The 27676-nt window shown below is 34.6% G+C and overlaps 2 protein-coding genes across 2 annotated transcripts in view; one reads left to right on the top strand and one right to left on the bottom strand.

Annotated features, from left to right (window-relative positions):
- Positions 1 to 27676, bottom strand: part of LOC140446197 (synaptotagmin-15-like) — a 712326-nt gene that overhangs the window by 198822 nt on the left and 485828 nt on the right. The window lies entirely within an intron of this gene.
- Positions 256 to 25442, top strand: LOC140445010 (deoxycytidylate deaminase-like). The gene is made up of 4 exons (XM_072536788.1): positions 256 to 363; positions 423 to 634; positions 22533 to 22746; positions 24800 to 25442. Exons 1-4 carry the CDS (start codon positions 350 to 352, stop codon positions 24867 to 24869), a joined length of 510 nt encoding a protein of 169 aa, XP_072392889.1. The 5' UTR covers positions 256 to 349; the 3' UTR covers positions 24870 to 25442.

Raw genomic sequence — 27676 nt, 5'->3', positions numbered from 1 at the left:
ACAAAAAATATATCCACTAAAATGTTAAACCCGTTTGTCAGGCGGTTAGTTAGTGTTTACGTCATTGATTTAAGATGTTAGTACTTAAGGGTTAAATAAAATATTTAGTATGTTACAATGGACTTCGAAAGTAATATTAATTAAAAAAAATAAATAATTCGAAACTTTGTATTAAGCGTAACGCTTACAAAATAACGCTTGACCAAGCAATAAAGATGCACCTCACCACTATCCTATGATATTTAACAGCTGGCTAGAGTGATCAAGTAATTGCATATTACAACAGTGACTAGACTAATCAAGTAATTGCATATTGCAACAGTAAAAATATAGAAACAGTTTGCGCACAATGGCACATCGGAGGTAAGATATTCTCGTGATATTTTGCACTATAATATAAATGTTTCTGGATTAATTTACAGCGATTATCTGGCAACCGACGACGAATATTTTATGGCTTTTGCCGAGGTAGCAGCCAGAAGAAGTAAAGATCCAGAAACACAAGTTGGTGCCTGTATCGTAAACGAAGATAAAGTTGTGGTTGGTATTGGTTATAATCACATGCCCAAAGAGTCCGATGAATTTTCATGGGCGAGGAAAAAGGAAAATCCCTCTAATAATAAACACATGTTTGGTAAGTGAAATATACATTTACGTTTACATTTCGGTGATACTTTCGTAGTCGGCAACAACGCACTGAATTAAATGTGTGAAAGATCATACAGTGTTGCACGACTTCAAATATTTACATTGCACAACCAATATTTATATTAACCAAAGAACTGTAGAAAATTCCAAATTAACAAAAATTTCCCATACATAAAAAAATAATAAATATCGTAACACACATAAGGTATGGAAATAATTAAGAAATATATTAACCTTTAATATCTTGAATTTATTATATTTTTGAAAAATCATTAAAAAAAATTGTCCAGTCATCAGAGATTTGTACCCTAAAAATTATACGAACAAGCTGCATTTTGCCAAGAGTATCAATTTTGGGACCCAAAAAAGTCGCAAGAAAGTTTACCACCTTTACCCCCGGGCTTCCCCCTAAAACCGTCCTCGCAGAGGGAAAGAATCTAAAAAAAAATCGATTTACCAAGTACCTGTACGACGCAGAAAAAAATTTTTTAACACGTTGCCTGCCATCTCGGTCTGTGTGACTGTGGTGTTGTCTCGGTTTATGTAACGGTTTATTGCATCCCATCTGCCAGTGTCTCTGTTAAATAGACCTCGCTGGCGTGCAGCGCAATTTTTTCTTGGTCACATAGACCGAGACGGCAGGCAATGTGTTGAATAAAAAATTTAGCTGAGATAATTTTGAACACAAATGTTAATTGGGACTTGAAATAACGCTTGAAACGACCGGTGGTTTTAAATGTCAGTTGCACGCGCAAAATCAATGTTAAATAAAATGTGTATCAAAAAATGAGCTTTCATAAAAATCAAATTGTTTTATATACATATTTTAAATTTGAATTTAAATTAAAAATGTACATATGTATTAAAGGTGATTTAAAGAAAAAATTAACAAAAAATTGGTTTTTGTATTAGAAGAAAAGGTATTTGAAAAAAAAACATAGAACCTTGATATAGCAAGAAAATTTTACTTATTTAAAAAATTAACATAGAACTTTGTTAACTACAAAAAAAAAACAAATTAAATCTTATTTGTGGAGAAAAATACACTCGTAGTATTCCTTATCAACTTCAGGGATATACTTGAACATAGATTTTAGGGCATCTATCTTATTTGGGGGAAGTACAACAGCCTTATCACATTTTTTTAATTGAAGCGGAATGAGTGGTTCTGTTTCGGTTTTAACATGACCTTTTCGTAATTTTCTTTGATGTAAATTTACAGTTTTTAGCTCTTTGGTTGGATCAAAAGTATCTTTATACTTCAGTTCAAAAAAAGATTTAGAAAATTCTAATGCTACTACTTTTGAAAATGGTACAGCGTTGTAGTTCAGTTGGCTGGAAAAAGACTGAAAATCTATAAAATGTTCTTGTTTCATTTGAATTATTGTATATGGATTTTGTCGGTTTACTTTTAAAAGGTAGCGCAGAAGTGATATAGGAGAATAATATTCTACTTTATTCAACGTTCTTTCAATTGCACTGTGGATTGCATCGACCTCTTGAATACAAGCATGTCCTGGAACAGAAAATTTCATGGAAATATTTTGCACATTCTGATGTTTTTGAATTAGGTAACTGAGAGCATAACTCATAAGACTGTTTCGATTCTGTGGAACGCAGCTATCGCTCCACAAAATGATTTTTGTAAACTCTGGATGGTCCTCCAACACTTTTCCTACTATTTTATAAACTGCGCTTGCAATGTCATTTCCCTTTCTTCCATGTAAAGCTTCTGTCCACACGGCACAATACACCTTTTTCCCAACCGAACGGTGACCGGTCATATTGTACACATTTAATTTGCTCTTATAAAAGAAATTTTTTATGTCTGCTTTTGGACATGTCAAAACATTTTCCAGATCAAAACATAATAAAAGTATTCCGCTTTCTTTATCTCTTTGTTTTTCTTCTCTCATATACTCTTTCTCTTTCAAATGATCAGTATATCTTCGTTGTGATTCTTCGTCTTCCCTCTTCTCCATTTTTCTTAATTTTATTTCTTCGCATCACATCTATCTTTTCTTGGTTTGTGAAAAGCTATATTAAAATAGTTGCAAAATATTTTTCTGTAGACAGCAAAAGAAACTGGATTTTTTTTGCATTCTCCAGCAAAATCCAAATAAAGCTCATACAATTTTTTGATACTTAATCCGCTTTCTAAATACTCTTTATTAGTTTTTTTGCGACAGTAATGGGATTCCACTCTTGGAATCATGTTAATGTGCTCCTTGACCAAATTACTATCTTCGAGTGATGTTACCCGTTTTTGATATTTGCCTTGTTTACTTTCGGGTAAGGTTTTGGTGGAAGTTTTATTGTTGTGCACCGTATAAATTGGTTTTTGGCTTATGCATAAAGTCCCAGTGTAAAAAGCCTTGCAAACTTGGATCTTTTGATTATTTATCTCAAAATAAAACCTAAAACTTTTGCTTTTTCTCGAATTTTCTGGATTTTTGCCTTTTCTTCGTCTCCAAGGAGTCTCAGCTTCTGTGGTATGCAAAATATAGTTTTTCTTTTCGATGGCTGAGAGTAAATAATAGTTTTTAAAAATTTCCTTCCTTTGTTCGTCGCTAATTTGACGCGAGCACTTCATTCTGCACTTTTGTACACAATCTTTTTTATTCCTAATCTTTCTAGCAGGTACTACCTTTTTTCGAGAAGAAATATACTCTAGACCTTGATCAAATAAAGATTTTCTTTTGTTACATGTCCATTCAGAAGTGTTTTTCTGTCGTTTTCTAGTAAATATCTTTTTATCTTTTATTATATTATGAGTTGCTTCTTCTAGTAAAATTTCTTCGGAAATATGTCCAATATTATTTGTATCATCGAAATCAGAATGGTCTGGTTCTAGAATCTTAATTTTGTTATCTTCTGAAGACGGGATTTTCTTGGTGAATTCTGGAACTAAAGTTGTAGAACTGCTAGGTACATTTCTAAAATAAAAATAAAAAAAAAATGTTTTCGCGATTTAGTTAAACAAAATAATTGTCAAAAATATTACCTATTTAAGTTAGACTGCAAGTCACCAGAACCAGAGTTAGATGCATTTTTAATTTTAATATTGCTAACAACTATGATTGGGGCCTTTTTATTCTTTGGAGTGTGAATGATTGAGGTGGACGACGAACTAGGAGCTTTTCTAAAACAAATTAGTTTTTAAATAGTAACAACAAGCTAAATTATAAAAAGAAATTAATAAAATGTTACGTTGTTTAATTTTTTTTGTTTAGCAAATCATGCCTACCTGCTTGAATCCGTTTCTGAGTTAGTTTCGTCATCACTTTCGCTGCTACTTCTTGACACGGGAATATTAATAACACGTCCACGAATTTTAAGTCTGAAACAAAGAACTTTTTGTAAAAAAAGAAATAAAAAATAAAAACCTAACCTCACAATAAAAGATATAGAAAAATCTTACCTGCATTCTTTCATCTTCGATGATTTTTGAACTGGTAATACGTAATCCTCATCATCATCAGAGTCTTGGACATAGTCATCACTTAAATTACTCATTTTTTTTAATTCTAGACACAAATAACACTCTCGAAAACGCTTGCGATTTGTATTATAAATACAGGAACATAACCTCACTTTTACAAACAATACAATAACAAGGTTGTATGTTACAACATAGAACCATGTAATATTTAGATTTTAATCAAATTTTAAATTCCAAAGTTCTATGTTTACCATAGAACTTTGCTATTTATATAAAGCATAATTTTGTACATACACCCTTGGTTTTTTTAATATTACCAGAGTTGTATGTGAGCAAACTAATTTCCATACAAATTGTGATGTAGTGCTAGTCACATAGAACTTTGTAATATTGAAAACTTAATTTAGTAAAAAATGTTACATAGAACCTTGTAATATTAGGGTAACGATCGTTTGATTAGTGTGTCCTATCGACAAAAATCGGAATGCGTTTTAGAGATGAAAAGAGCACCTTTCTTGTGCAATTTTTGTATTTTGCCGGGAATGAAGGCAGTTTCTATAAATCTGCCTTTTTTTTTTTCAAATCCTATCAATTTTTGCCTTTTTTTACAATTCTCGTAAGATCAATAAAATTGATCACTTTAATTGACCGGCCATAGTGAAATTTGGATTTTTAGAAACTACTCTTTAGCACCAATATGAGGCATTTGAAATATGACTAAATGATGCAGAATTTAAACTTTTACATTATAAACAATCGCACGTCACGAAAAATACCTCCAAGAAGATGGTTTTGAATGTAATTCGTAGCAGAAAATGAAGCGTACTAGCATAATTGAAAAAGAATAGTTTTAAATGTTTTAGATCGTTTGTAATGTGAAAGTTTAAATTCAGCGTTTTTTATGTATATTTCAAATGCCTCACATTTGTTGCTAAAACTCAAAACTAAAATTTCATGTTCATAAGTTTTAAAGATTAGGCTGTAGTTATTGAAACTTTACAGTGGCCGGTTAATAAAAGGAATAAATTGTGTTGATCTCATAAGAATCATAAAAATAGGCAAAAATCCCGCCACTTATATTTATTTAACGGCTTTATAAAAACTCAAATCAAAAGATATCGAATTTTTACCATCGAGCTAATACAAATTTTACCAAACATTAATTTCGCCCGCGTAACTGACATTAAAAATTGCCGATCGCTTTAGGCGTTGTTTCCGAGATTACAATTAATTCTACACAAAAAATGCTAATGAACATTTTTGTTCAAAATTATCTTAGCTACATTTTTTATTTGAAATATTTTTATCTATGACATACAGATTCTTGATAAATCGATTTTTTTCGTTTTCCGCTCCCTACGAGGGGGTTTTAGAAGAAAGTCCGAGGGTAAAAGTTGCAAACTTTTTGCATCTTTTTTGGCGTCCTAAAATTGACTTTCTCAGCAAAATTCAGCTTGTTCGTATGATTTCTAGAAGTTTAACGGCATTTTGGACTCTGACGACTCGAGTATATTAACAGTTATTTATAGGTATGCAACTCTAGGACATACAGAGAGAAAAATAAGAAAAAAATGCGAAAAATATATTAAATTATATATTTAAGCATAAACTATGTTTTACATCTGAAAATATTGTTCGAAAGGTATTTTAAGATGTGAACTTGTGTTCCGAAACTGCTTGAAATTGGGAGTTTTGGTCGACCGGCAGCTTTAGCTTCTATACCATACTTCATAAGATATGAGTTGGCTATATCTCTGTGAAAATCTATTTGTTTTACTGCATTGCAGGTCTTTTTATAAATATACTAAGCGTTTTCCAATGATGCGTCTAGTCATCATCATCATCATTCTGACTTTATAACCCTGCATGGGTCCTAGCCTCCTCAAGAATTTCTCTCCAGACGTCCCTGTCCATCGCATTTCTCCGCCAATCACGTATTCCCATTATTCTCATGTCTTCATCGATGTTATCAAGGAACCTTGTTCTGGGTCTTCCTCTTCTTCTCTGACCAATGAGTCTATCAAGGAGCGTTTTTCTAGCTAAGTCATTTTGTTCCATCCGCATTACATGTCCTATCCACCTCAGACGTCCTATCTTAATATGTTTTACGATATCAGGTTCCTGGTATATTTTATAAAGTTAGAAGCTGTATCGTCTTCTCCACACTCCGTTGTCATTCACTGCTTTATAAATTCGCCTTAGTACTTTTCTTTCGAAACATCCTAACATGTTTTCATTATTTTTTGTTAGAGTCCAGGTCTCTGAACCATATGTTAGGAATGGGCGTATTATTGTTTTGTGGAGTTTTATTTTTGTATTTCTCGATATAATTGTGGATTTAAGGAGGAGATTGGGCCCAAAATAGCATCTGTTGGCCGTGCAAATTCTGCGGTTTATCTCTGCAGTAGTATTATTTTCATTATTAAGGAGCGCTCCAATGTATACAAATTCGTACACTGCTTTGATGACGTCGTTTTCTATAACGAGTGTTCGTAGGATTTGTGGTTGCCTGCTTATTTTCATGTACTTCGTTTTTTTGGTGTTTATTATTTTTTTGGCATAAGTTAGAAAAACATCATACCTAGGCCACATACTGAGAAATAATAAGTACCAATATGCCCAACTTATAGTGAAAGGAAAAATCGAGGGAAAGAGAGGCCTAGGAAGGAAAAGACTATCGTGGCTCAGAAACATCCGACAATGGACAGGGCTAAATTTTGAACAGCTAATAAGAACAGCTGAAGATAGAGAAGATTTTAAAATTGTAGTAGCCAACCTCCATTGAGGAGAGGGCACTTTAAGAAGAGGAATATGGTGCCATACGTGCCGTAGTACTGTGGAAAATATTTTATACGCTGCATTTAGAAGCGTAATTCCTCTGTGGTTAAAGCATTCAAATATATCTCCTTTTTTGTGTATGGTGCACAGTATCCCAATATTTCAATCATTGGGGAGCGATTTCTGTGTCCATATTTCTTTCATGGCCACCTACTTTATATAGTTCAGCTGGGAGATTATCTATTTCGGGTGATTTGTTTCTGCAGTAGTAGTTTTTAACTGCATCTTTAACTTCAAGAATCGTTGGTGGTTTCTCTTCCCTCTCGTCTACTCCCCTTACCTCATCTATTTTATCTTCCATGTTTTCTTCTTCTTCCTCCATATTAAGTGCCTGGTTAAAGTATTCCTCTCATCTACTTAATACATCTTTCCTTGTTGTTAATTGGTCGCCATGCAGACTTCTGCAATGTCTTGTGGTTGGCTTTAATCATTTTCTGTTGGTGTTAATTTTTTTATAAAATGGTCTGAATTCTTTCTCTCTGTTAAGGTTTAAGATATTTAAGTTCCGTATTTAGGTGGGTTTCGTTTTTTTCCTTTTGTGTATCCCCTTTTCTTTTCTTCTTTTTTTTTTGTACTCTTGCATTCATCGTCAAACCAGTCATTTTTACGGTCACAAATTTCTGTTCCTATTTCATATTTCGCTGCTGCTTCAATGTCTTTCTTTATTCTGGCCCAGTGTCTATATATGTCTGTCTTTCTTCATTTACATTTTAATTCCTTAGTCTGTTGGTGATGTTTTCCGAGTACCGTTCTCCAATTGTCGCATCTCTTAGCTTTTACAAATTCCATTTTGTTGCTATATCCCTATATCACTGTGAAAATTAATTTGTTTTACTAAATTGCCGGACTTCTTATAAATATGCCAAGCATTTTCCAATGGTGCGTCTAGTAACAGTATAAATATTGGCCACCATCATGTTTTTAATCTAATACCAATTTTGTATCTACCTATATTTTGATACATCAAGTCCGTCCCTTCCATCGATGAGTTATACTTTCGTATGAGACACGGACGAGGCACTTTAATAATTTTCTTGTCCTTTTGAGAAAACCATTTTTGGTTGGATACCATAAGAGGTAAAGGCAGCAGTAATTATATAGCAATACTGCAATGTTGCATACAAAAATTATGCCATTATTGCGATTAATAACGCCACTACAATCACCTCAAGCTGCCCTTTTTTTGAACTTCAGTTTTCGAGGGTAAAGGTATAGCTTTAGGTGAACGATTTTCGCGAACGCTACCCGGTTCACCAAATATCATTGTCTCGCATATTCGACACTAGGTTAACACTGGTAAACAAGTTGTCTACAAAGAGTTTATGTGTTAAATTCCTTTTATTTTTGGGTAACTTAAACAACATGTTTAGCAGTGGAGCAGTAGCTTTTCCATATAATTTTTCGTCTTCGATGTATTTTGGGATATTTTCCTGATATATATTAAAATTGATTAGAAGACTGTCTTGTGTGTTTAGCGACCTCATGTTAAAACCAAATCCCATTAGATTTCCTTTATGGACTATTTACAAGAATGCTTCCGATGGTATCCAACCATAGATTCGTCGTATCATATTTCTTCTTCTAGCACGACGTTCTTTATAAACTTATCTTGTAAATAATCCATAAGGGAACGGATTTTCCATGGCTTATCATTCAGTTTTATTTTATTATTGAATAGCCTTGCCTGCATCCGGCCTTTATTGTTAGCTACATGGCACACATCAATATAGTGTACCATGCATTGCTTAGAGGCGATGACATAGAAGTGAAAGTAGGATTTGTTTATACACTTTAGACAAGCTGTGAGAGAGCTGTGAGAAGAACAGATCATATAAGGTGGATAGCAAAGATTTGAAAAGAGGTACACCCCGAAGATCATGGAGGGATGAAGTGGACGAGGCCATGGAAAGACGAGACCTTAGAGATGGAGAATGGCAGAACAGAAAGGACTGGAGACGTTGGCTGAAAGAAGGAAGGCGGCGACAGCTTAAAAAATCCGTATATAGATAGATAGATAGACAAGCTGTGACTAGTTTTCAGCTTTCTATTGTGATAAAAGCGTTGGCAACACAATTGTCTAAAATTAAGTCGTCCTCTGTGTAATACCATTGACTCATCTAAGCTCAAATTACGATCAGGATAATAAACTTTTTTCATTCTCTTATTAAAAAGTCTATCATAGATTGTCGCCAAGGTAACCAATCACGACAAAGATTGTTACTTTGGCCGGCCAATCACAGCGGTCGTTATTAACTACGCTGTCATTGGCCTCTCGGCGGAAGATTACTAAAAATTCTCAAACACGATGTGTATAAAAGAGCAGCACATCTTCCGATTGGGATCCAGTCGTCATACACTACTAGCCCCGCTAGACCTTGTTGGCCTGGTGTGCTACCACGCTACTTTAAGTTTTATTATTTAACCAATAACCCACTATCGTCGAAGACGTCGAACCCAAGAAGACTTCATCCAATTTAGAAGTTAAATTAACAGAAGCACGAGAACTGGCGTGTCGACTACGAACGCTTCCTGGCAGTACAACACGGCTTTCTGAGATAGAATAGACATTGGTCTTACAACTATTTCAAATTGTGTCGAACTGACCACAGCGTTCTTTGGACCTGTCACGGTAAAGAGCGAATAAAAGCCCCGACGGGGACTTGATCAGGGTCGTGCTGCGATAACGCTTCGTCGCCAGAAACCACTTAAGGGTTGTCACTCCCGAAGGTACTTTTTAAAAAGGCCCTTTTAAAGGTACAACTGACAGAGTAACAGCACTTTATTTAATATAATTACAACTGGTTTTAGAATAAAAATTTACAGTATTTATATGAAATTAATTGATGACAACCTGTCTGCAATATGTGTCGAAACTGCTGATCGGCTGGGCTATTGAACTGCAATACTGCTGACAATCGGGGTTAACCAATAACCCACTATCGTCGAAGACGTCGAACCCAAGAAGACTTCATCCAATTTAGAAGTTAAATTAACAAGAGCACGAGAACTGGCGTGTCGACTACGAACGCTTCCTGGCAGTACAACACGGCTTTCTGAGATAGAATAGACATTGGTCTTACAACTATTTCAAATTGTGTCGAACTGACCACAGCGTTCTTTGGACCTGTCACGGTAAAGAGCGAATAAAAGCCCCGACGGGGACTCTGATCAGGGTCGTGCTGCGATAACGCTTCGTCGCCAGAAACCACTTAAGGGTTGTCACTCCCGAAGGTACTTTTTAAAAAGGCCCTTTTAAAGGTACAACTGACAGAGTAACAGCACTTTATTTAATATAATTACAACTGGTTTTAGAATAAAAATTTACAGTATTTATATGAAATTAATTGATGACAACCTGTCTGCAATATGTGTCGAAACTGCTGATCGGCTGGGCTATTGAACTGCAATACTGCTGACAATCGGGGTTAATGTATCGTAATTTCTCCATCCCCTGGGGAAGTTTTGTGAGGGATGAACAAAACTCTGTGAACTATTTCTGAGGACTCTTGGCTTTGGTCAGGGATGTCTTCTGCTGTGGTTGGATTCTGCTCATCTTTTTCTTTTTTCAGTTTGCGTAGCTTGAGAAAACCAAAAATTAAAAGGATTGCTACCAGGATATATATCGGTGGTGTCCATATGTAGCTGTGGTCCATTTGTGTTGGAAGGATGGATTGGAACCTTTCTTCTTCTTGTGATAACTTGTGTAGTTCGTCTAAAGGAATTCTGTCCAATTTTAGGGGTTTGACTATTGGGTGGTTCTTCAGAATAGTGGTGGTCTTGACTTTTGGTAATGTTAGTGGTTCTTCTTTAATTGTTGTTTTGGAATTCATGTAAACTTCATTATTGGTTCGTAGTTCACATTCTGGCGGTAACTCAATTAGATAGGTCCCTTCGAGTACTTCTATTTCAGTGGTGGTGCAATGGGTAGATACTTTCGTAGCCTTTGGAAAAACGGCAATGTAGTGTGCATCGGATACTTTTTGAATGATCGTTGTAGTGACAGTGACGGGAACACTTTGGCATTGGGCAGCATCATTGATTAACTGGAGAATTTTGATGATGCAGTCATTAGTCTGGTCATTCTCTTGTGGAAATTTCTCAGGACAGATGAATGATTTGGATTCGCTTCTTTTGCATGGTACATCCATATACTGAAAAAGGTCTGAGTTGTGGACTAGGTATGGACCAGGTGGAATGATTATTGTGTGATTATTAGTTGGAAGGGAGTATAAATGGAAGTATGTGAACGACTTGGAATGAAGAATAGGAAAATGTAAAATGAAAACAAGGGTGTGATTCGTGTAGTAACCATCAATATCTATGATTTCATAGTATTTGGTTAAGTCTTCTTCCTGAATATAGGGAATCTGTGATGCAGGGTGGTGTTCAAGCATCTTTTGCACGGTCCATTTTATTTCTTCAGGTTTAATGAGACCGTTGTGTAAAGTTTTGATTCTTGCAAATGTAATTGCTGTTTGTAGATCATCCAGTATTTGTATAATTGTTTGTAAATTTAGATTTATCTGGTCAAGGATATTTCGAACTTGCATATAATCATTAAAATCGAAAACGAATTGGTTCATCTCTAAGCTAATTTTGCTTGTCTCTTCAGCTATGATTTCTTGGTTGTGTGTAAGTAATGAAATTGTTTGGTTAAAATTTGTCATTATTCTTTTATTGAGACTGAGTTGGCTATTGATAATAATGTTCTGTTGGTTATTTTCAAGTGATTTAATGGCAGCGTTGTATCTTTCAGCATCTTCTTGATCTAGATTACCAGAAATAGATTTTATTACACTTCCCAATCCGTTTATAAGTCCTCTTTTGCTTCTGGATTTTGGATATATTGTGTCTAGTTTCTCTTTTGCTGTTTGGAGGAGGTACTGTACAGTTTTATCAAAGTTTTGTAGGCTGTCAAAATATGGTTGACTAAGTTCATTTTCTATTGCTCTGTTGGTGGTGATATACTGAGATTCTATGGATTCAATCTCTTCTGCGATGGGTTCTAGATGGAAATAGTGGATGAAGTCATGAGTGCTGGTCTGTATCCTCGCTTGTCCAAGTTTAACTGGGAGGATTCCTGGATTGTCCTTCAGGTTTTGAATTTGAACTTGTTGGGCTGCTACTAAGGTACATCTGTAAAGCAGTTTTAGCGTTAGTCTTTGGCTGGTGTTTGATGTTTTTTTTTGTGTATTGACGTATCTTGAGTGTCTAGTGTTACGGGATTATTATTTTTCACAATGCGGGAAGAAAATCTCGAAAGAAGTTTATTTCTTTTTACTGTTTTTCTAGTGTAAACTTTTGTGCTGGGTTTATAAGTTATTGGTGTTTGTCTTTTTTGATTTATTTTTTCAATATTTTTCTGTTTGGTTTCTTGTAGCTTTTTGTTTATTTCACTGTAGATTTCTTTTGTCTTTAATCTGTGGCTCTGTGTATAGTTATTTATTAGAGTTCTGTTAATATCGATGTCAAATGGATCCTGAAGATCGATATGGCCATTTAGAATTTCGATTGGCTTTTGTTTAGTTGATGAATGAATGGAATTGTTGTATCTCAAAATAGCATACAACACATGTTCTTTAATACCCAGAGTCTTCCTTTTTTCTCTAAGTATTCTTAGGTGTTCCAAAATTGTAGAGTGAAAACGTTCTATCATTCCGTTCGATTGTGGATTATCTGGTGTTGTGTAGTGAATCGAAATTTTGTGTGTATCGACAAATTCCTGAACAAGGCCGTTTTTAAATTCGGTTCCACTATCTGCGATTATCATGTGTGGGAGTCCATGGTGGGTTATAAATAGCATGAAGGCATTAAGGACATTTATTGCGTTGGATCCTTCTATGGGATATGCTTGGCCATATTTCGAGAATGCATCAATTATTGTAAGGAATTTTTGTCCGTTAGCTTGGAATGTGTCCATATGAATGATTTCTAACGGTTTTGTTGGAGTTGGTGTTACCATAAATTTCGGCTTAATTGGATTTCTGTCATACTTGTTAGCTTGGCACGTATCACAAAGGTTGATAACTTCTTCGATGTCTTTCTTTAGCGTAGGCCAGTAGTAGCGTTTTCTTATTTGAGCTTCGGTTTCGTTAATTCCTCTGTGGTTAGTCTTCCCTTGATGGTAGTTCTCTATAATTTCTTTCTGTCTCTTTGTGCTGTTTATATCTTCTAGGAGGCTGTTGCATTTGACAAGATCGAATGCGGAATTTTTAAAAGTTTCTCGTAGAATATTGCATAGAGATTTGTAGAGTTCATCATTCTCAAGCAGAATGGCGTACTTCTTTTTCGGATCTATATAGTTCTTGAAAAACTGGAAAATGTCGTTGTGAAGATCATTTTTTCCCAATTGGACATACATTCTCTTCTTTGTTACAAAACACTGCTCTATGATTGGTTTCGCCGGGCTATAGTTTACTATCTTGAGAATTATTTGATTATTGTAACAATTTAGTGGTTTCTCGCTAATTGGAATTCCCATTATTGGATTTTCTGCCGTGGAATGTTTGGTTACATCTGTATCGTTATCTTCTTGTAAGTATTGGGAGTTTGATGGCTGAGCTTTAGATTTTTGCTGTTTGCTGTCTTCATGTAGGATTTCGTCTATTATCTTTATTTCTTCGGGAGTTAACGTTGCAGTTTGATTTTTTTCGATGATTTTATCTAAGTCACCTAAAGGGGTTGACGGATTCGAAGTTTTTTGAGACTCTTCGGCTGGGTCGGTTAGAAATTCTTCCAGATCGGATAAGGAACTGGGGTGGTTAATCATGGAGATATCATCGTCATCTTTTGAGATGAGTTTCATTATTTCTTCCATATTCTCGTCTACACTGTTTAATTCTTTCGTGTGAATTTCGACACGGGATAAAGCATCTGCATTGGTGTTGGATTTGCCTTTTTTATATATTACTTCGTAATCAAATTCCTCCAGCTTTAATCTCCATCTGACAAGCTTTGAGTTTGGATCTTTAAGTGAAAATAGCCATTGTAGAGGTCGATGGTCAGATAAAATTTTGAATTTTCGTCCGAAAAGGTATGGGCGGAAGTATTTAGTAGCCCACACAATTGCTAACATCTCCTTTTCAATAGTCGAATATTTCAGTTCTGTTTCATTTAAAGTTCTGGATGATGCATAGGCGATAGGTTTATCATTTCCTATTGGACCTTGTGATAGTATGGCTCCTATAGCGAAGTTGCTTGCATCAGTCGTGAGGTTAAAGGGTTTAGTGAAATCTGGATATTGCAGAAGTGGTTCATTAATCAATAAGCTTTTACAGGTTTTGATACAGTTTAAGAATTCTTCGGTGTGTTCAATTTTTGCATCCTTTTTAAGACATATGGTAAGTGGTTTTGTAATTTTGGCAAAGTCCTTTATGAATTTTCTATAGTAACCAAGTAATCCTAAAAATCCTCGAATTTCTTTTGTTGTTTTTGGTACAGGATAGTCTATGATGGCTTTAATCTTAGTCGGGTTTGGTTTAATTCCCTCGCAGGTTAAGACGTGACCTAGAAAATCGACTTCTTTCTTAAGGAATTCACATTTGTCAACTTGTATCTTAAATCTTGTTTCTCTTAATCTTTCAAAAATTTTCTTAAGATTTACCATATGTTCTTGAAGAGAGGTTGAAAATACAATAATGTCGTCCATGTAGACCAGACATATTTCTCCTATTAGTCCTTTTAGTACGTTCTCCATTACTCTCTGGAATGTTGAGGGTGCATTTTTGAGTCCGAACGGCATTCTCATGTATTCATAGTGGCCATTTTCAACGTTAAATGCAGTCTTCTGGATATCTTCTTCGGCCATTTCAATTTGATGGAATCCGCTAGCTAGATCTAGGGTTGAGAAGTATTGGCAGCGTCCTAGTTTGTCCAGAATGTCTGTTATATTTGGAATTGGATATCGGTCATCGATGGTTTTCTCGTTCACCTTCCGGTAGTCGACAACTATTCTCCATTTAATTTTTCCTGAGGCATCTGGTTTCTTTGGAACTACCCAGATTGGAGATGACCAGGGTGATTGACTCGGTCTGATAATTCCTTGATCAAGCATCGAAGTGATCTGCTTACGTACTTCTTCTTTATGGATGTGTGGATACCGATATGACTTGGTATAAACTGGAACTTCGTCTTTGGTTCGTATACGGTGCTTTATTTGGTTAGTAAATGTTAAAGGATCGTCTGGATGATGAAATATCTCTGCAAACTTTCTGCACAGTCGTCTTAGGTGTTCTTCGGTATTAAGATGATCGGTTCTAAGGAGAGGATCGACATCTTTTAGATTACTGTCTTCGGTAGGTATGATATCTGGCGTATATATATGATATTCCTCGAGATTTATGGGTTGACTTTTGATGGGATCAGTTAATGCTACTTGGATGTATTCATCGGTGTTATTGACTAGCTCGGTCCAGGCGAGTTGATTACAGGCAATGGTGAGAGTTTCTCTTAGGATGGCACCTTCGACTTCTTGTCTTGGGATGACGATTGTACCTGATGTTTCCTTTACTGGTAAGCGGACTTGGGTAATTGATTGGGGCTCTAGCTGGACTGTATAGAATTGGGCTTTGTTTGTGACGTAGTAATTAATAGGAAGAATAGAATGCTCTGTAGTAAGAGTAGCTTGGGTAAAATCGAGATTTGCTTTTAGAAGTTTAAGATTATCGAGGCCGATAAGACCGTCAAATGTCTTGTGAAATTTAAAAAGATAAAATTTTAGGTTAATATCGGAGTTAAATTCGGGAAAAATTTGGATTTCTACACAATAATCCTGTGAACGATTTTGAAAAATTGATGTAACGATAAATGGTTCATATTTAATATTATTCTTGTAGAATTTATTGGCTATATCAGGATTAAGGAAAGATTTAGTGGCTCCTGTATCAATAAGAAGTTTAAGAGGGGGATTTTGAATTTTAATGTAAGGAAGCTCTCTTTTGTCGGCATAGGAATGCAATTCTACTACGTTTCTTCTTTTTCGTCTTGAAACGTTTGAAAATTTACATCTTCCTCATATTCTTGGCTTTCTTGCTTGCTCATAATAAGTGTAATCTGGGTATATGTCATTGTCTATACCTTCATCGTAATTATTTTCCTCTTGTTCGATATTAAAGAGTTCTTCTACGGTGAATCGGGGGCTGGCTGTTTGTTGAAAGCGGAAGTTTCTTTGAGATTGGGGTCTATTAAAGCCGGTTTGGCGTGTAGATACGCTCATAGATGTTGGCTTATATGATTGAGATGGAACTGGTTTATGAAAATTGGGTTGATTAGCCCTAGAATTTTGTGCATATGGAGTGAGTTGATGATTTTGTTGGAATCTAGGGGGTTGAAATGTCCCTCTTGGACTATTATTGAATGATTGTTGTTGCACAGGAATTTGATTTGGTTTAAAGAATGGCTGTGGCCATTGGGGCTTAGGCACCTCAGGCTGCCATCTTGTAGGAGCAGGTGTATTGGATCTCTGTGTTTGTGAAGTCGCAGATGGTTTATTAGAAGATGGCAAGGAATAATTATGAGTTTTTTGGAGATATCTAATGTTATTTTCTTCCTGAATATATTGGATAGCAAGAGCGAGATTGGGTGGTCTCATGGATCGAATCGTTGATCCTAGGGGTTCTCTTAGGCCTGCCAAAAATGTGGTTGGAGCTTGTTGTTGGAAAAATTCTTTTTTACTTCTTTTAACTTCCTCGTTTTCCGTGTGTAATTCAATATGATTTGAAATGGTATTTAAAAGACTCATAACTTTTTCATGAAATTGATGGGGGTTTTCGTTTGGAGCTTGCCGAAGGTTAACTAAATCTCTAGTTAATGAGTTTTCGTTTCGTTGGTCTGCAAAATTTTTAACAAGAATTGATTTTATTGACGGCCAGTCTTTACAGCCGTATACAGAAATAATTTCTCTGGCTCTTCCTTTAATTTTGTTCATAATTCCCCGGGTAAGCATATGATTTTGAAAATTTTCGGGATTTGTATGATCCCAGAAATGGTTTAGAAGCATGGAAATAACATCAATAAAATTGTGGAGTTCATTTGGATTGCCGTCGTACTCTGGTACCATAGAAAAGGTCTTTATTAACATCAAAAATGGGTGCCATATCAGAATTATTTGAAATGGATGCTGGTGTAATAATTATAGAAGGTATTTCAAACAAATTTGTGGACTTAAAAATATGATTATTATCAACTAAATGTAAATCTGGTTTAATATTTTCACTAGATTCTATATTAGATTTAAAAATTGTTGAAAGAGAATCGCTTATTCTAAAGGATGATACTTGTGAATTGATATTAGAATTAGAAATAAGATGAAATTTGCTTACAGTAATAGGATGATGCTTGGATGCATTCCTTTTAGGTACAAGTTTCTTTTCTTCTTTAAGTTTCTTTTCAGCTTTCTTCATAAATATGTTTCTGTGCCAATTTGCCTGGAATCCGTGGGTTAAATAGCTGCAGTTTTCCCTGGATTTGGGTTCGGTAGCGGGTAAACGTTTGAAAACGACGAGGATCTTCTGGAGACTCTCCCACTAATCTACTGAATGCGCCACTTAAGGGTTGTCACTCCCGAAGGTACTTTTTAAAAAGGCCCTTTTAAAGGTACAACTGACAGAGTAACAGCACTTTATTTAATATAATTACAACTGGTTTTAGAATAAAAATTTACAGTATTTATATGAAATTAATTGATGACGATCTGTCTGCAATATGTGTCGAAACTGCTGATCGGCTGGGCTATTGAACTGCAATACTGCTGACAATCGGGGTTAATGTATCGTAATTAACCTTATGCAAATAGTAACTATAGTTGTACTGTTAGCGAAAGGTAGCAACACGAAGCAACGGGCAGCAAGGAGAGTGGACACTGCCGGCATTCTTGTGCCTCTCTCGAGGAGAGGGAACGCGGCTACGCGAAGTGAGAAGGCCGGCATCTCTGTGGAATTTGAGACATACACCACGCATCAGAATTCTAACACAAATATTAAGTCATTGTAAGAATACCGTCTGTAAAAAAGCTCGAACTGTTAGAGAATTCTGATTGCCGGTGTCCCCTCACCTACCACAGAGGCTCGGCGAAGCTTCTTACACGTAGAGGCCGGAATCCCAATTAACTCCACGAAACGAAGATGGACTCTCGAAAATTGAGATCCTATTCGAGAGCGGCGGTCGTAGAACGTCCAGAAACCGCTGAAAACTAGGAGGACATTACGATTTTATTTAATAGATATTCGGTATTCAGGTACTTGTTCTCCCTCTTCTGGAATTTTACTCAAATGCAAACAACGCAGTATGACCATAAATCTGTTCAGGTCCATAAAAGTGGAAAAAATTGCATTAGCAAAAAGAGTATCTTTGTTTTTCCAATAATCCTTAATCCTAGGCAATGAAATATGACCCAAATGTAAAACCAATCCTAAAAAGACTGGCAGTTCTTTGGGAGTCAAAATTTTCCAATCGAAAATTCTAGAATGTCTCGCCTCTGTATTAAAAAAAAAACGTACAGGGATACTTGTAAGCCTCATCACATATTTGCTGCAAAAATTCATCTGTGAGTGGCATTCGAAAGAAGTGAACTGGAATATTATCGGAAACTTGTATTAGTAACTCCTGGTGTTTAAAAAAGAGAAACTATTCAATTAAATATAGTTTTAATAAAAAATTAATATTTGCATCTAATTTTACAACCTAGGTTATATTCTGCATCCTTAATAAGTGCTGCAGGTAAGTTATTTTCAATTTTATCCTTAGATTCTGATAAATACTTACTGTCTGAATCAAGAAGTTCATTCAATTTTTCATCGCTTGCTTCTTATAATCTTAACAGTTCTTCAACTGATATTTTTTTTTATACCTAACTTAATTTTTTTAATTTAATTTGAGCCACTTGGAAAAATATCGTCATTTATATTATTTTTATTCATTTTTACACTTCAATATGCACACCCTATGCCATTCAAATATAAACTAACCAAACGAAATGTAAAAGAACCCAAATCATATTTAGAGAAAACATTGAAAATATCCGCGTATTCCCAAGCTTTATGATTCATGAGTCTAAAAAATAGGTGAAATATCGAAATCTGGGAATCACTAACCTTTACACCGTTACTAATTCGATAAAATAATATGCATTTGCTTAATTTTATGTAATTATTTATGTAAGGTAGTGTTATTAATATTTAAAAAGCCAAAAGATATAGATACCCTGTCGGGACAAAAAGTCGTTAGTCGGAGATCCAAGAAAAAATTAGAGAATTGATACCCCTAGTTACCTGCCTTTCAAATATAAAAGGCACTGTTGTAGCGCCTGTGAATTAATCCAAGATGATAATCAATAAAAGACTGAACGCGCGAGAGCGTCGTCGGTATCTAGCTAAGTCTTGTAGCAACGCGCCAACGCGTTATCGGCAAGAAACGTGTTAAAGCATAGTTTTCAAAACTCTAGCATGAAATTCCGATTATAAGTTTTAGTAACAAATATGAGGCATTTGAAATATGCCTAACAAAGCACGAATTTAAATTTTCACATTACAAACGATCTAAAACGTTTTAAAAAAATACAAATAAATCACACTCAATGCCGTCTTCGTGGAAGCATTTTCCGTAAAGTGAGATTGTATTGTAGAAGTTCAAATTCTGCGTTTTTAGCTATATTTCAAATGCTTCATATGTGTTGCAAACATTTAAAATCGAAATTTCTTGTTATAGGTTTTAAAGATTGGGCTCTAACAATGGGAATTTCACAGCGACCGGTTAGTCAGCAATAAAAGCCATTTTATTGTTTTCGTCTTCTAAACCACGTGATGTCTCTTCATTAAAATCAATATCAAGTTCCGCATCATCATTTTTAAACAAACGTTAAAGTTTATCCTCGTCGTTAACGAACTGACACTGACTAAATCAAAATATATTATTAAATTGCGCTCAATTATATAATATATTACATCTCGGAAAGTTCCCAATTCAAACGTGTAAAATGGCTCTATCTAAAAGACTTTAGTATACTAAACAAAGTGTAATTATCTGTTATGGCTCCGTTAATAATTTTATTAGTTTAACATTTCCGTGACCGTGCGGGGTAATTTAGGTTTAGGGTAAAACTTAGATGCGTTTTATATATGAAGGGTAAGGGGAAAAAACAAACGATGTCACAAAAGTAACTTACAGAGAAAAGTTAATCAACGTGACTAATCTGCTGGTTATGATCTTAGAAATAAATAAAACTGCATACAAATATTTTTAAGTAGTTTATTACTATATTATTAATATCTAAACAAAAGAATACGAACTTAACATTATTAGATTTTGTTGAAAAAATAAAAAAGCACGTTAACGTCACAAATAACTTGTTAAAAACCAACGTTGTCCACTTTCTACATAAGCCTACACAGAGATTTTTCATTTGTATAGCAATGTTTCGTAAAATTCTTGAGCATTTTGAAGACAAAATCGTTTTAAAACTTGTAAATCGTTGTACTTAGCCTGGGAAATCGGTAATGGTCTATGGTATGCTTGACTTGGTAGCTCAAATTCGCCATCTTTCATTTTTCGTGGAACAACAGATTTTATTGATCTACCTGTTATTTGCTTGCTTTCCCAAATGCCATTATAAGTGGTTCGGTAAAAAACCAATCCGCGTTTGTCTTTCACCAATCGAAGTTCTCTTACTTGTTGCAGAGCTATTGGACACTTACGAATAAATTTTTCTTGGAGAAATGTAGTCCACTGTTTCGTTAATGTCTGGTCCACGTCTATAACTTTGAACGGTTCCGGCTTTTTTCTTGCATCTTTTAACACATTTATCCAATCTACGGGTAGTTCCATCTTAGTCTTCAAATTTATCAAGCCCATGTTTTTATCACATTCTAGATACGAATGTCCTCTAATGGGGAATGTAACTTGAATAGTATCTAGACGCTTTATGTCATGGACAATGTAATGAAGTAGCCGAACAACTGTGAAATTTTTATTTTGTCCACCAGCTGAGTCGCAGAAAATGTGAAGATGACGGACTTCTGTTGGTAGTTCATTAAAAATGAAATAGAAGAGAAACGATGATACCTCGTCGGATCCTTTCCTTGACACATATTCAGGATATGTAAAAAAACAGGATTTTCCTGAAGACGGCACATGAATGTTGAAAGAAAACATAGAAAGTTCTCCTATAATAAACATCGTTAGTGCTGATGTTGGGTAGCGAAATGTTTTTCTGGTAGTCCATGACGATTGATTCATATTCAAAAGTTCTCCTAGCTTTTATTCGGGCAGCTCGTTTTCTATCATAGAAAACTTGGGCACGACTTTTGTGCAAGTTATTTTCAGTAGATAGAGCTTTTATCTGTGCTGCATCGTCAACAGAATGAAAAGTCTTGATTTTTGCATTAAACTCATCACACTTGCTACAGGTATCTGCCCTTGGGTATCCAAATGAAATGTTGAATTTGTTATTAAAGATATTTCGGTACGTGTCATATGAAACAGATGCAATAGGATACTTTTCTTTAAACATTTGGAACATTTTCATAATATTTAACTCTTCACTTAAATACACTTTTTTCGAGTCCTGAATGCTATAATGACTTAACCTGCCCCGAAATGAAGCAATATGTTGTTGAATTTGGTTACTCAAATCAGAAGTTAACTGACGATGTTTCGAAGAATGCTTTCCTCTTTTGTCGACAGGAGCAAGTCCGGATGTTTTCAGAGATGCTTGAATATGAACCAACTTAGATCTAGTAATACCATGCATTGCAGTAAAAGCACTACTGCAGACAGATATTTCTTCTATGTTTTCTCTCTTCACTCGTACTCTGTAGCGGTAGGTAGCATCATGGTGTTGTTCTCCATCGACTTGTCGTGACCTTCGTCTTACAACTGGCAATACAGCAATCAATCCAGCTAAATAACAGTTTTGAGCATCAATTGATTCTAGTTGATTGAATCCGTTAAGTATGTTTTGCCTCTCTTGAGCAGTAGTGTTTTCAAAACACTTCAGTCTTTTACACTTACAATCATCTCCTAACTCGTGAGCCTGCAATCTTAACTTTTTCATTACATCTGCAGTTCGACCAATTTTCTGTCGTTTCTTGGTTTTTTTTAACAGATCGTCACACAAATATTCTTCACTCGAACTCATCTTGACATAAACTGCCGCGAAAGACGAAAAGAACAAAACATGACGTAAAATTGTCACGCCCTGTTAACTGTCGTTGCTATGCAACTAGTTGGACTACGTCGGTTGTTTACCAGTACCGCGCGGACAACGTTTGTTTTAAACCAGTATGGGTATTTTCTAATGCTTTCTTATTTGGACACCGTTGGTATTATTCCCATACAATTAAGCACGTGTTTGGGACCAGATATTGTCAACACAATGAGTTGATTACCGAAATTCTTATAAAATGGACATCGTTTGTTTTTTCCCCTTACCCTTCATATATATATATATATATATATATATATATATATATATATATATATATATATATATATATATATATATATATATATATATATATATATATATATATATATATATATATATATATAAATAATAAATATATGTAATATGGTTCAACCTTTTACTTTTTGATTCAGTTCTTTGTTTTAGTCATTCATGCTGAGATGGCTGCTATCATAAAGAAAACTATTGTTGATCTTAATGGCTGTACCATATACGTCACCTTATTTCCCTGCAATGAATGCGCGAAAGCTATAGTAGAATCAGGAATTAAAGAAGTTGTTTATCTTTCTGATGCATATGCTAAAAAAGAGTATACAAAAATTGCAAAGGGAATATTTTTCAAGGTTGGCCTTAGATATAGGTAAGTAATAAAAACAGATTAAGAGAATTATTCATAGGGTGGGGCATGTTAATTTCTCCAGCAGATTGTAGCCTTTAAATAACTTATAAACTTTAAAGGCAAATCAGTTTAATTAAAAATATAATATCTCAACTTAAAAAAAGATAATTAAATAAATACTGGACTGCAATCTATTCGAATTGTATAATCATTGTTTTGTTTATCTTAAAATTGTTGGCAATCATCATGGCTATTCTGACCTTCGAGGCAGCTGCTCTAAACAATTACCTTGAGCTGCAACCAAACCACTCTCTCAGGTTCTTCAACCAGGAAACGCGTCTTCTTCCTACGCTTCTCCTACCTTCTATTTTCATTGAATTATGAGTCTCAATTTGTTGTATCTTTCGCCTCTCATGACATATCCGAGATATTGCAATTTCCTTTCTTTTATTGTATTTTCCATTTCCCTCTATGCCTATTCTCCTTAAGACTTCTGTATTCGTGACACTATCTATCCATGAAATCCTTAACAATCTTCTAAATGTATTCCGGTTTAATGTCCATGATTCCTCTTCATAGTAGAGTACACTGTGTATATAGCATTTAATTAGCCTTATTCTAAGGGCCAATGTCAGATCTTTGCGCTGCATAAAATCTTTTTCATTTTCACGAAGTTGGCACTTGCTTTTTCAATTCTGACTCCTATTTCTGCAGTATAATCGTTATTTTCTCTAATTATCGTTCCCAAGTACGTATATCTTTTTACTCTCTCAATCTGCTGGCCGCCTACCGTTAATATTTCGTTTTTATTGTTGTTCTTGCTAATTTTCATGAATTTGATTTTTTTGATGCTAAGAGAGAGTCTGTATTCTCCACTATATCTTATTATTTTGTTCATTATTCTTTCCAAGTCTTCCAAGTTGTCGGCTATTATGACTGTATCGTCGGCATGCCTAATGTTGTTAATTAAACTTCCGTTCACTTTTATACCGACTGTCTCGTTTACCAAAGCTTCTTGTATGATTTCTTTAGAATAAGCATTAAACAATAACGGCGACAGTATGAAACCTTGCCTAACGCCTCTCCTTATCTCCACTTTTTCTGACACTTTTCTTTCAATTTTTACATTTGATCGTTGGCTGTAGTATAAATTTGAGATTGTTGTTTTTGAGTACTTCTATAAGTCGGTCATGTTTTACCTTATCGAATACCTTGTTGTAGTCTATAAAGCATACATAAAGATCTCGATTAACATCCAAACATCTTTGGGTCAGCACGTTAAAACAAAATAGTGCCTCTCTTGTGCCCACTCCATTCCGAAATCCAAACTGGGAATCACTAATATCCATCTTGAGCTTAGCGTGTATTCTATTATGGATGATTTTTAGCAGAGTTTTTAAGGTATATGACATTAGACTGATCGTTCGATGATCAGTATAAAATTGTCAAAATATGCCCGAGCTAAGCGAATGCACCTTAATAATGAACTAGCCAACAATGAGTCCGGATATGAATTCCATTAAGCACTTATACTTAAACTAAACTTATTATATAAACTTAAACGCAGTGTTTGGGTCCGTAGTCCAGCACTAGCGGAGCTAAAAACTGCATTAGGTGAAGAGTGGAAAGCGTCAGGAATTAGTCAGAAACTTAATAAGGACCTTTAAAGATCACATGGAGAGTGTAATACAATTTAGAGGAGAAAATACTCAGTATTAATTATAATTTTTTATGTTAATTTACTTTTATATTCATTACATATTGACTTTCATTCATAACATGTTTTCTCGCATACAAAATTAAGTTATCTTAGTTATGTTATTTACTTATTAACTTTATAAATATCTGTGTCCTTGCAATAAAAATTACTTCTGTCATATTCCATATACACTGTCAAACAGCGTAGTGAAGAAATATAACTTTTGAGTCGATTTTTTTGCTCGCAAGTGTAGTTTTCAAATATGTGTGATAGTGATAATCTATAACGTTTAAGCCAAAGTAACCTTCTCCGTTTACAACAACTTGATTACTTGTTTTAGAAGTTACAATAAACACTTTTAAATATTGATTTTAGGGCGTGTGGAGAACAAATAGCAGAGCCTGCTCATCAAGAAGAGAATAGTACTAAAAAAAGAAAATTATAATATATTATAAACTATTATGATTATATTACGATTTCACTAGAATAGTAGTAGTACTAGAATAGTCGTTATATTAACACATTAGAGTTAGAGGGAAAGGTGACTAGGCCACAAAGTGGAGATTTTATCATAAAAATACAATTTTGATGATAAAAAAATGAAACACTTTATTTTTTTTTTAAAGGAAAGGAAAAGTTATTGTCTTAAAACAACATTTAAGGAAAAATCTCACCTAAGTTTTAGTATTCTAATTCTGTGCTCAAAAAGTATAGGCACATTTGCTGTTACAAAAAAATTATATTCCTAGAGAAACTTGTGTGTTAAGCTTTGTTTAGGCATATTTGCCATAAAGAAAACTAAAACAAGTAAATTGTCCAACACAAAAATAAAAAAAAAAAAACAGAAAACAAATCTCCAACTTATTAGCTAAAAACTTCTAGTACGTATTAGTAGAGAGGTACTCGGTTCACTCCACTTTGACCTTTGACCCCGCCAAGGTCACGTGGGCTATCGAGAGGCGCGAGGGGCTGCGTCGAGAGTGCGGGGTCAAAGGTCAAAGTGGAGTGAACCGAGTACCTCTCTACTCGTATTTTTAATTTTCATGTATAATTACTTCTTCCAAGCCCTCATCTAATGCACCGCAACTATCTTTCAATCTAGAATAAAAGCTGTGGAACTCAGGTGAAATAAACTTAAGTAAATCCATTAAATCCTTTTTCTTTTATTTTATTACTGCTCTCCCATTTGGATACAGAACATCTACTTTGTGTATTACAGTAGATGATAATGGGCAGCCTTTGGTTTTCTTGCTTAAATCAACCTCATGAAACAAATCCATGTCCTGTGCTGTATAATTTACATAATTTTTTTGGTTCGTTTTTAAGATACCTTATCTGTTGAATTTTAAGCCATTCAACCTTTTCGCCAGTTATAGTAACTTTTCTATTTGATACCTTATTCTCAAGGGGCTACTAAAAAACTCTAGTGAGTTCATTCTTTTGACCTAGAATTTTGGATTTCCTTTTTTGGCCGATTGAATTATGGAAACCCAATCATCGGGATTAAAAATTCATCATTGTGTTTTCTCTCCTTGTCCAGAAACTATGTCCAGATACAAAAAATCTTTGTTCTATAACTTTGAGTGACGATTTATACTTTTGAAAGTAATTGCTTAACATTGAAGCCACCTTTATATTTCGATTCTGGTCCCCACAAGCATCGCTGTACAAAATCAGATATTCGGTTGGGTCAGGTAAGTGCGCCTCAAGATGGTTTATTAAGCATGAAAATATCTCTTGAGCTCCTCGATATGCGACATTTTCAGGCTAAAAATACATGTATCCTGTTTCTGCAACTTCATCATGGATGATCAAATTATATGTCCACAGTTATCTCTTATAATAAACTACACCTGTACTTAACGTTGTTTGAAGATCAAAGACTAAAACACATATTTTTTGCTGTGATTCTTTCCTTTAATTATATTTTACTTTTTGTTTTCTTTAACTGCTTCTGCTTTTCTTTGGTGAAATTCCAATTTAACTTTTGCATCCTGTTTACGCTGTTTTAAAGTATCAGATGATTTTATTTCAGTATTAAGACTGATACACCTTTGACAAGTATATTTATATAGTGCATGAAAATGCAAATTACACTTTGTGTTAAAAATTTTGCGAAACATAAACAGCGAGAGGGGTTTTCTTAAGTCCTCTGTGCATTTTTTTTTCATACTCTTGTTACATGATCGATATGTTCAAAGTTGGTGAAAGATATTTCCTTTTTATGTTATCTCGTCGGGAGTAATGGGATTCGTATGCTGGAAACAGTTCAATGAAGCCACATAAATCCTGCTCGTCTTTATTATTGATTTTATTAAGGGGTGGATATTTGCCCCTTGCATCTTGAAGATTTGTCCCGTGTTCTTGTTTTTGTGCTAAAGCTAATGCGATTTTTCCATCTGTAATGGAAACTGTGTCTTTAAAAAAGTTCTTACATAGCTCTTGGTCAAAACCATTTTCATCCGATAAAGTATATATACGAGTTTTAGACCTACGTGAATTTTGGTTTTGGATATAAGTTCTCTTTTTATCTTCTACTTTTATTTGACCTTGAATAAAAGCATTTTTCATAGACCAGTTAAGGGAATAGTAATTTTTAAACATGCTTTGTTTTCGTTTATTAGAACTTTTCATATGACACTTCATTTTGCGCGAACATGGTCCAACTACGAGTTCTTTAGCATTTTTACGTTCTCCTTCTTCCGTGACATTCTTCCCGTTTCTCCCTGGCTATTTTTCTTTTATACCTTGCATGATTCTCAAGATTTCGTACTATCTTTCTGGAATGTTGGTGCGATTTGTCTTCTGGATCATCATTGTCTCTATTCTTATTGTTCTACAACCCATTTATTGAGTTTTTTCACTCGAATCATCATTATTCGCATCTAGAACAATAAAAAATATATTACAAATAAGTTTGCGACAAAACAGCCTAAGCCACATTTGTTTATAAATGGGTATTTAAGGATTAGCTTGCTTGTTTTATATTTAAATTTAATAATATTGTTACTGTCTTACCTGAAGACTCGATATTTGAAGAACTGGGATTATAATCGCTATCTATATCGCTGAAATTGGTCCGAAAGGCTCTGATGCGTCGCTGCTAATGTTTACATCCGCCATGTTTTTGTTGGTTAGGCAGTTGTGCCGCAAACTTTCTATGACATCTTGTTATTGCGAAAACCAGTTTATACATGGGAAACCATACCAACAAAAATTAAGTTTAGGCTGATTCTGCATACGATTTTTACA

Source organism: Diabrotica undecimpunctata, chromosome 7 (assembly GCF_040954645.1).
Source record: "Diabrotica undecimpunctata isolate CICGRU chromosome 7, icDiaUnde3, whole genome shotgun sequence".
Lineage (NCBI taxonomy): Eukaryota > Metazoa > Arthropoda > Insecta > Coleoptera > Chrysomelidae > Diabrotica > Diabrotica undecimpunctata.
This window is presented reverse-complemented; position numbering and strand designations above follow the sequence as displayed.

Bases quoted from the DNA above. Each gene is read 5' to 3' on its own strand.
- LOC140445010 (XM_072536788.1), top strand. The intron at 635-22,532 runs GTAAGTGAAATA...TCTTTGTTTTAG, and splicing joins TAATAATAAACACATGTTTG to TCATTCATGCTGAGATGGCT. The intron at 22,747-24,799 runs GTAAGTAATAAA...TATTGATTTTAG, and splicing joins AAGGTTGGCCTTAGATATAG to GGCGTGTGGAGAACAAATAG.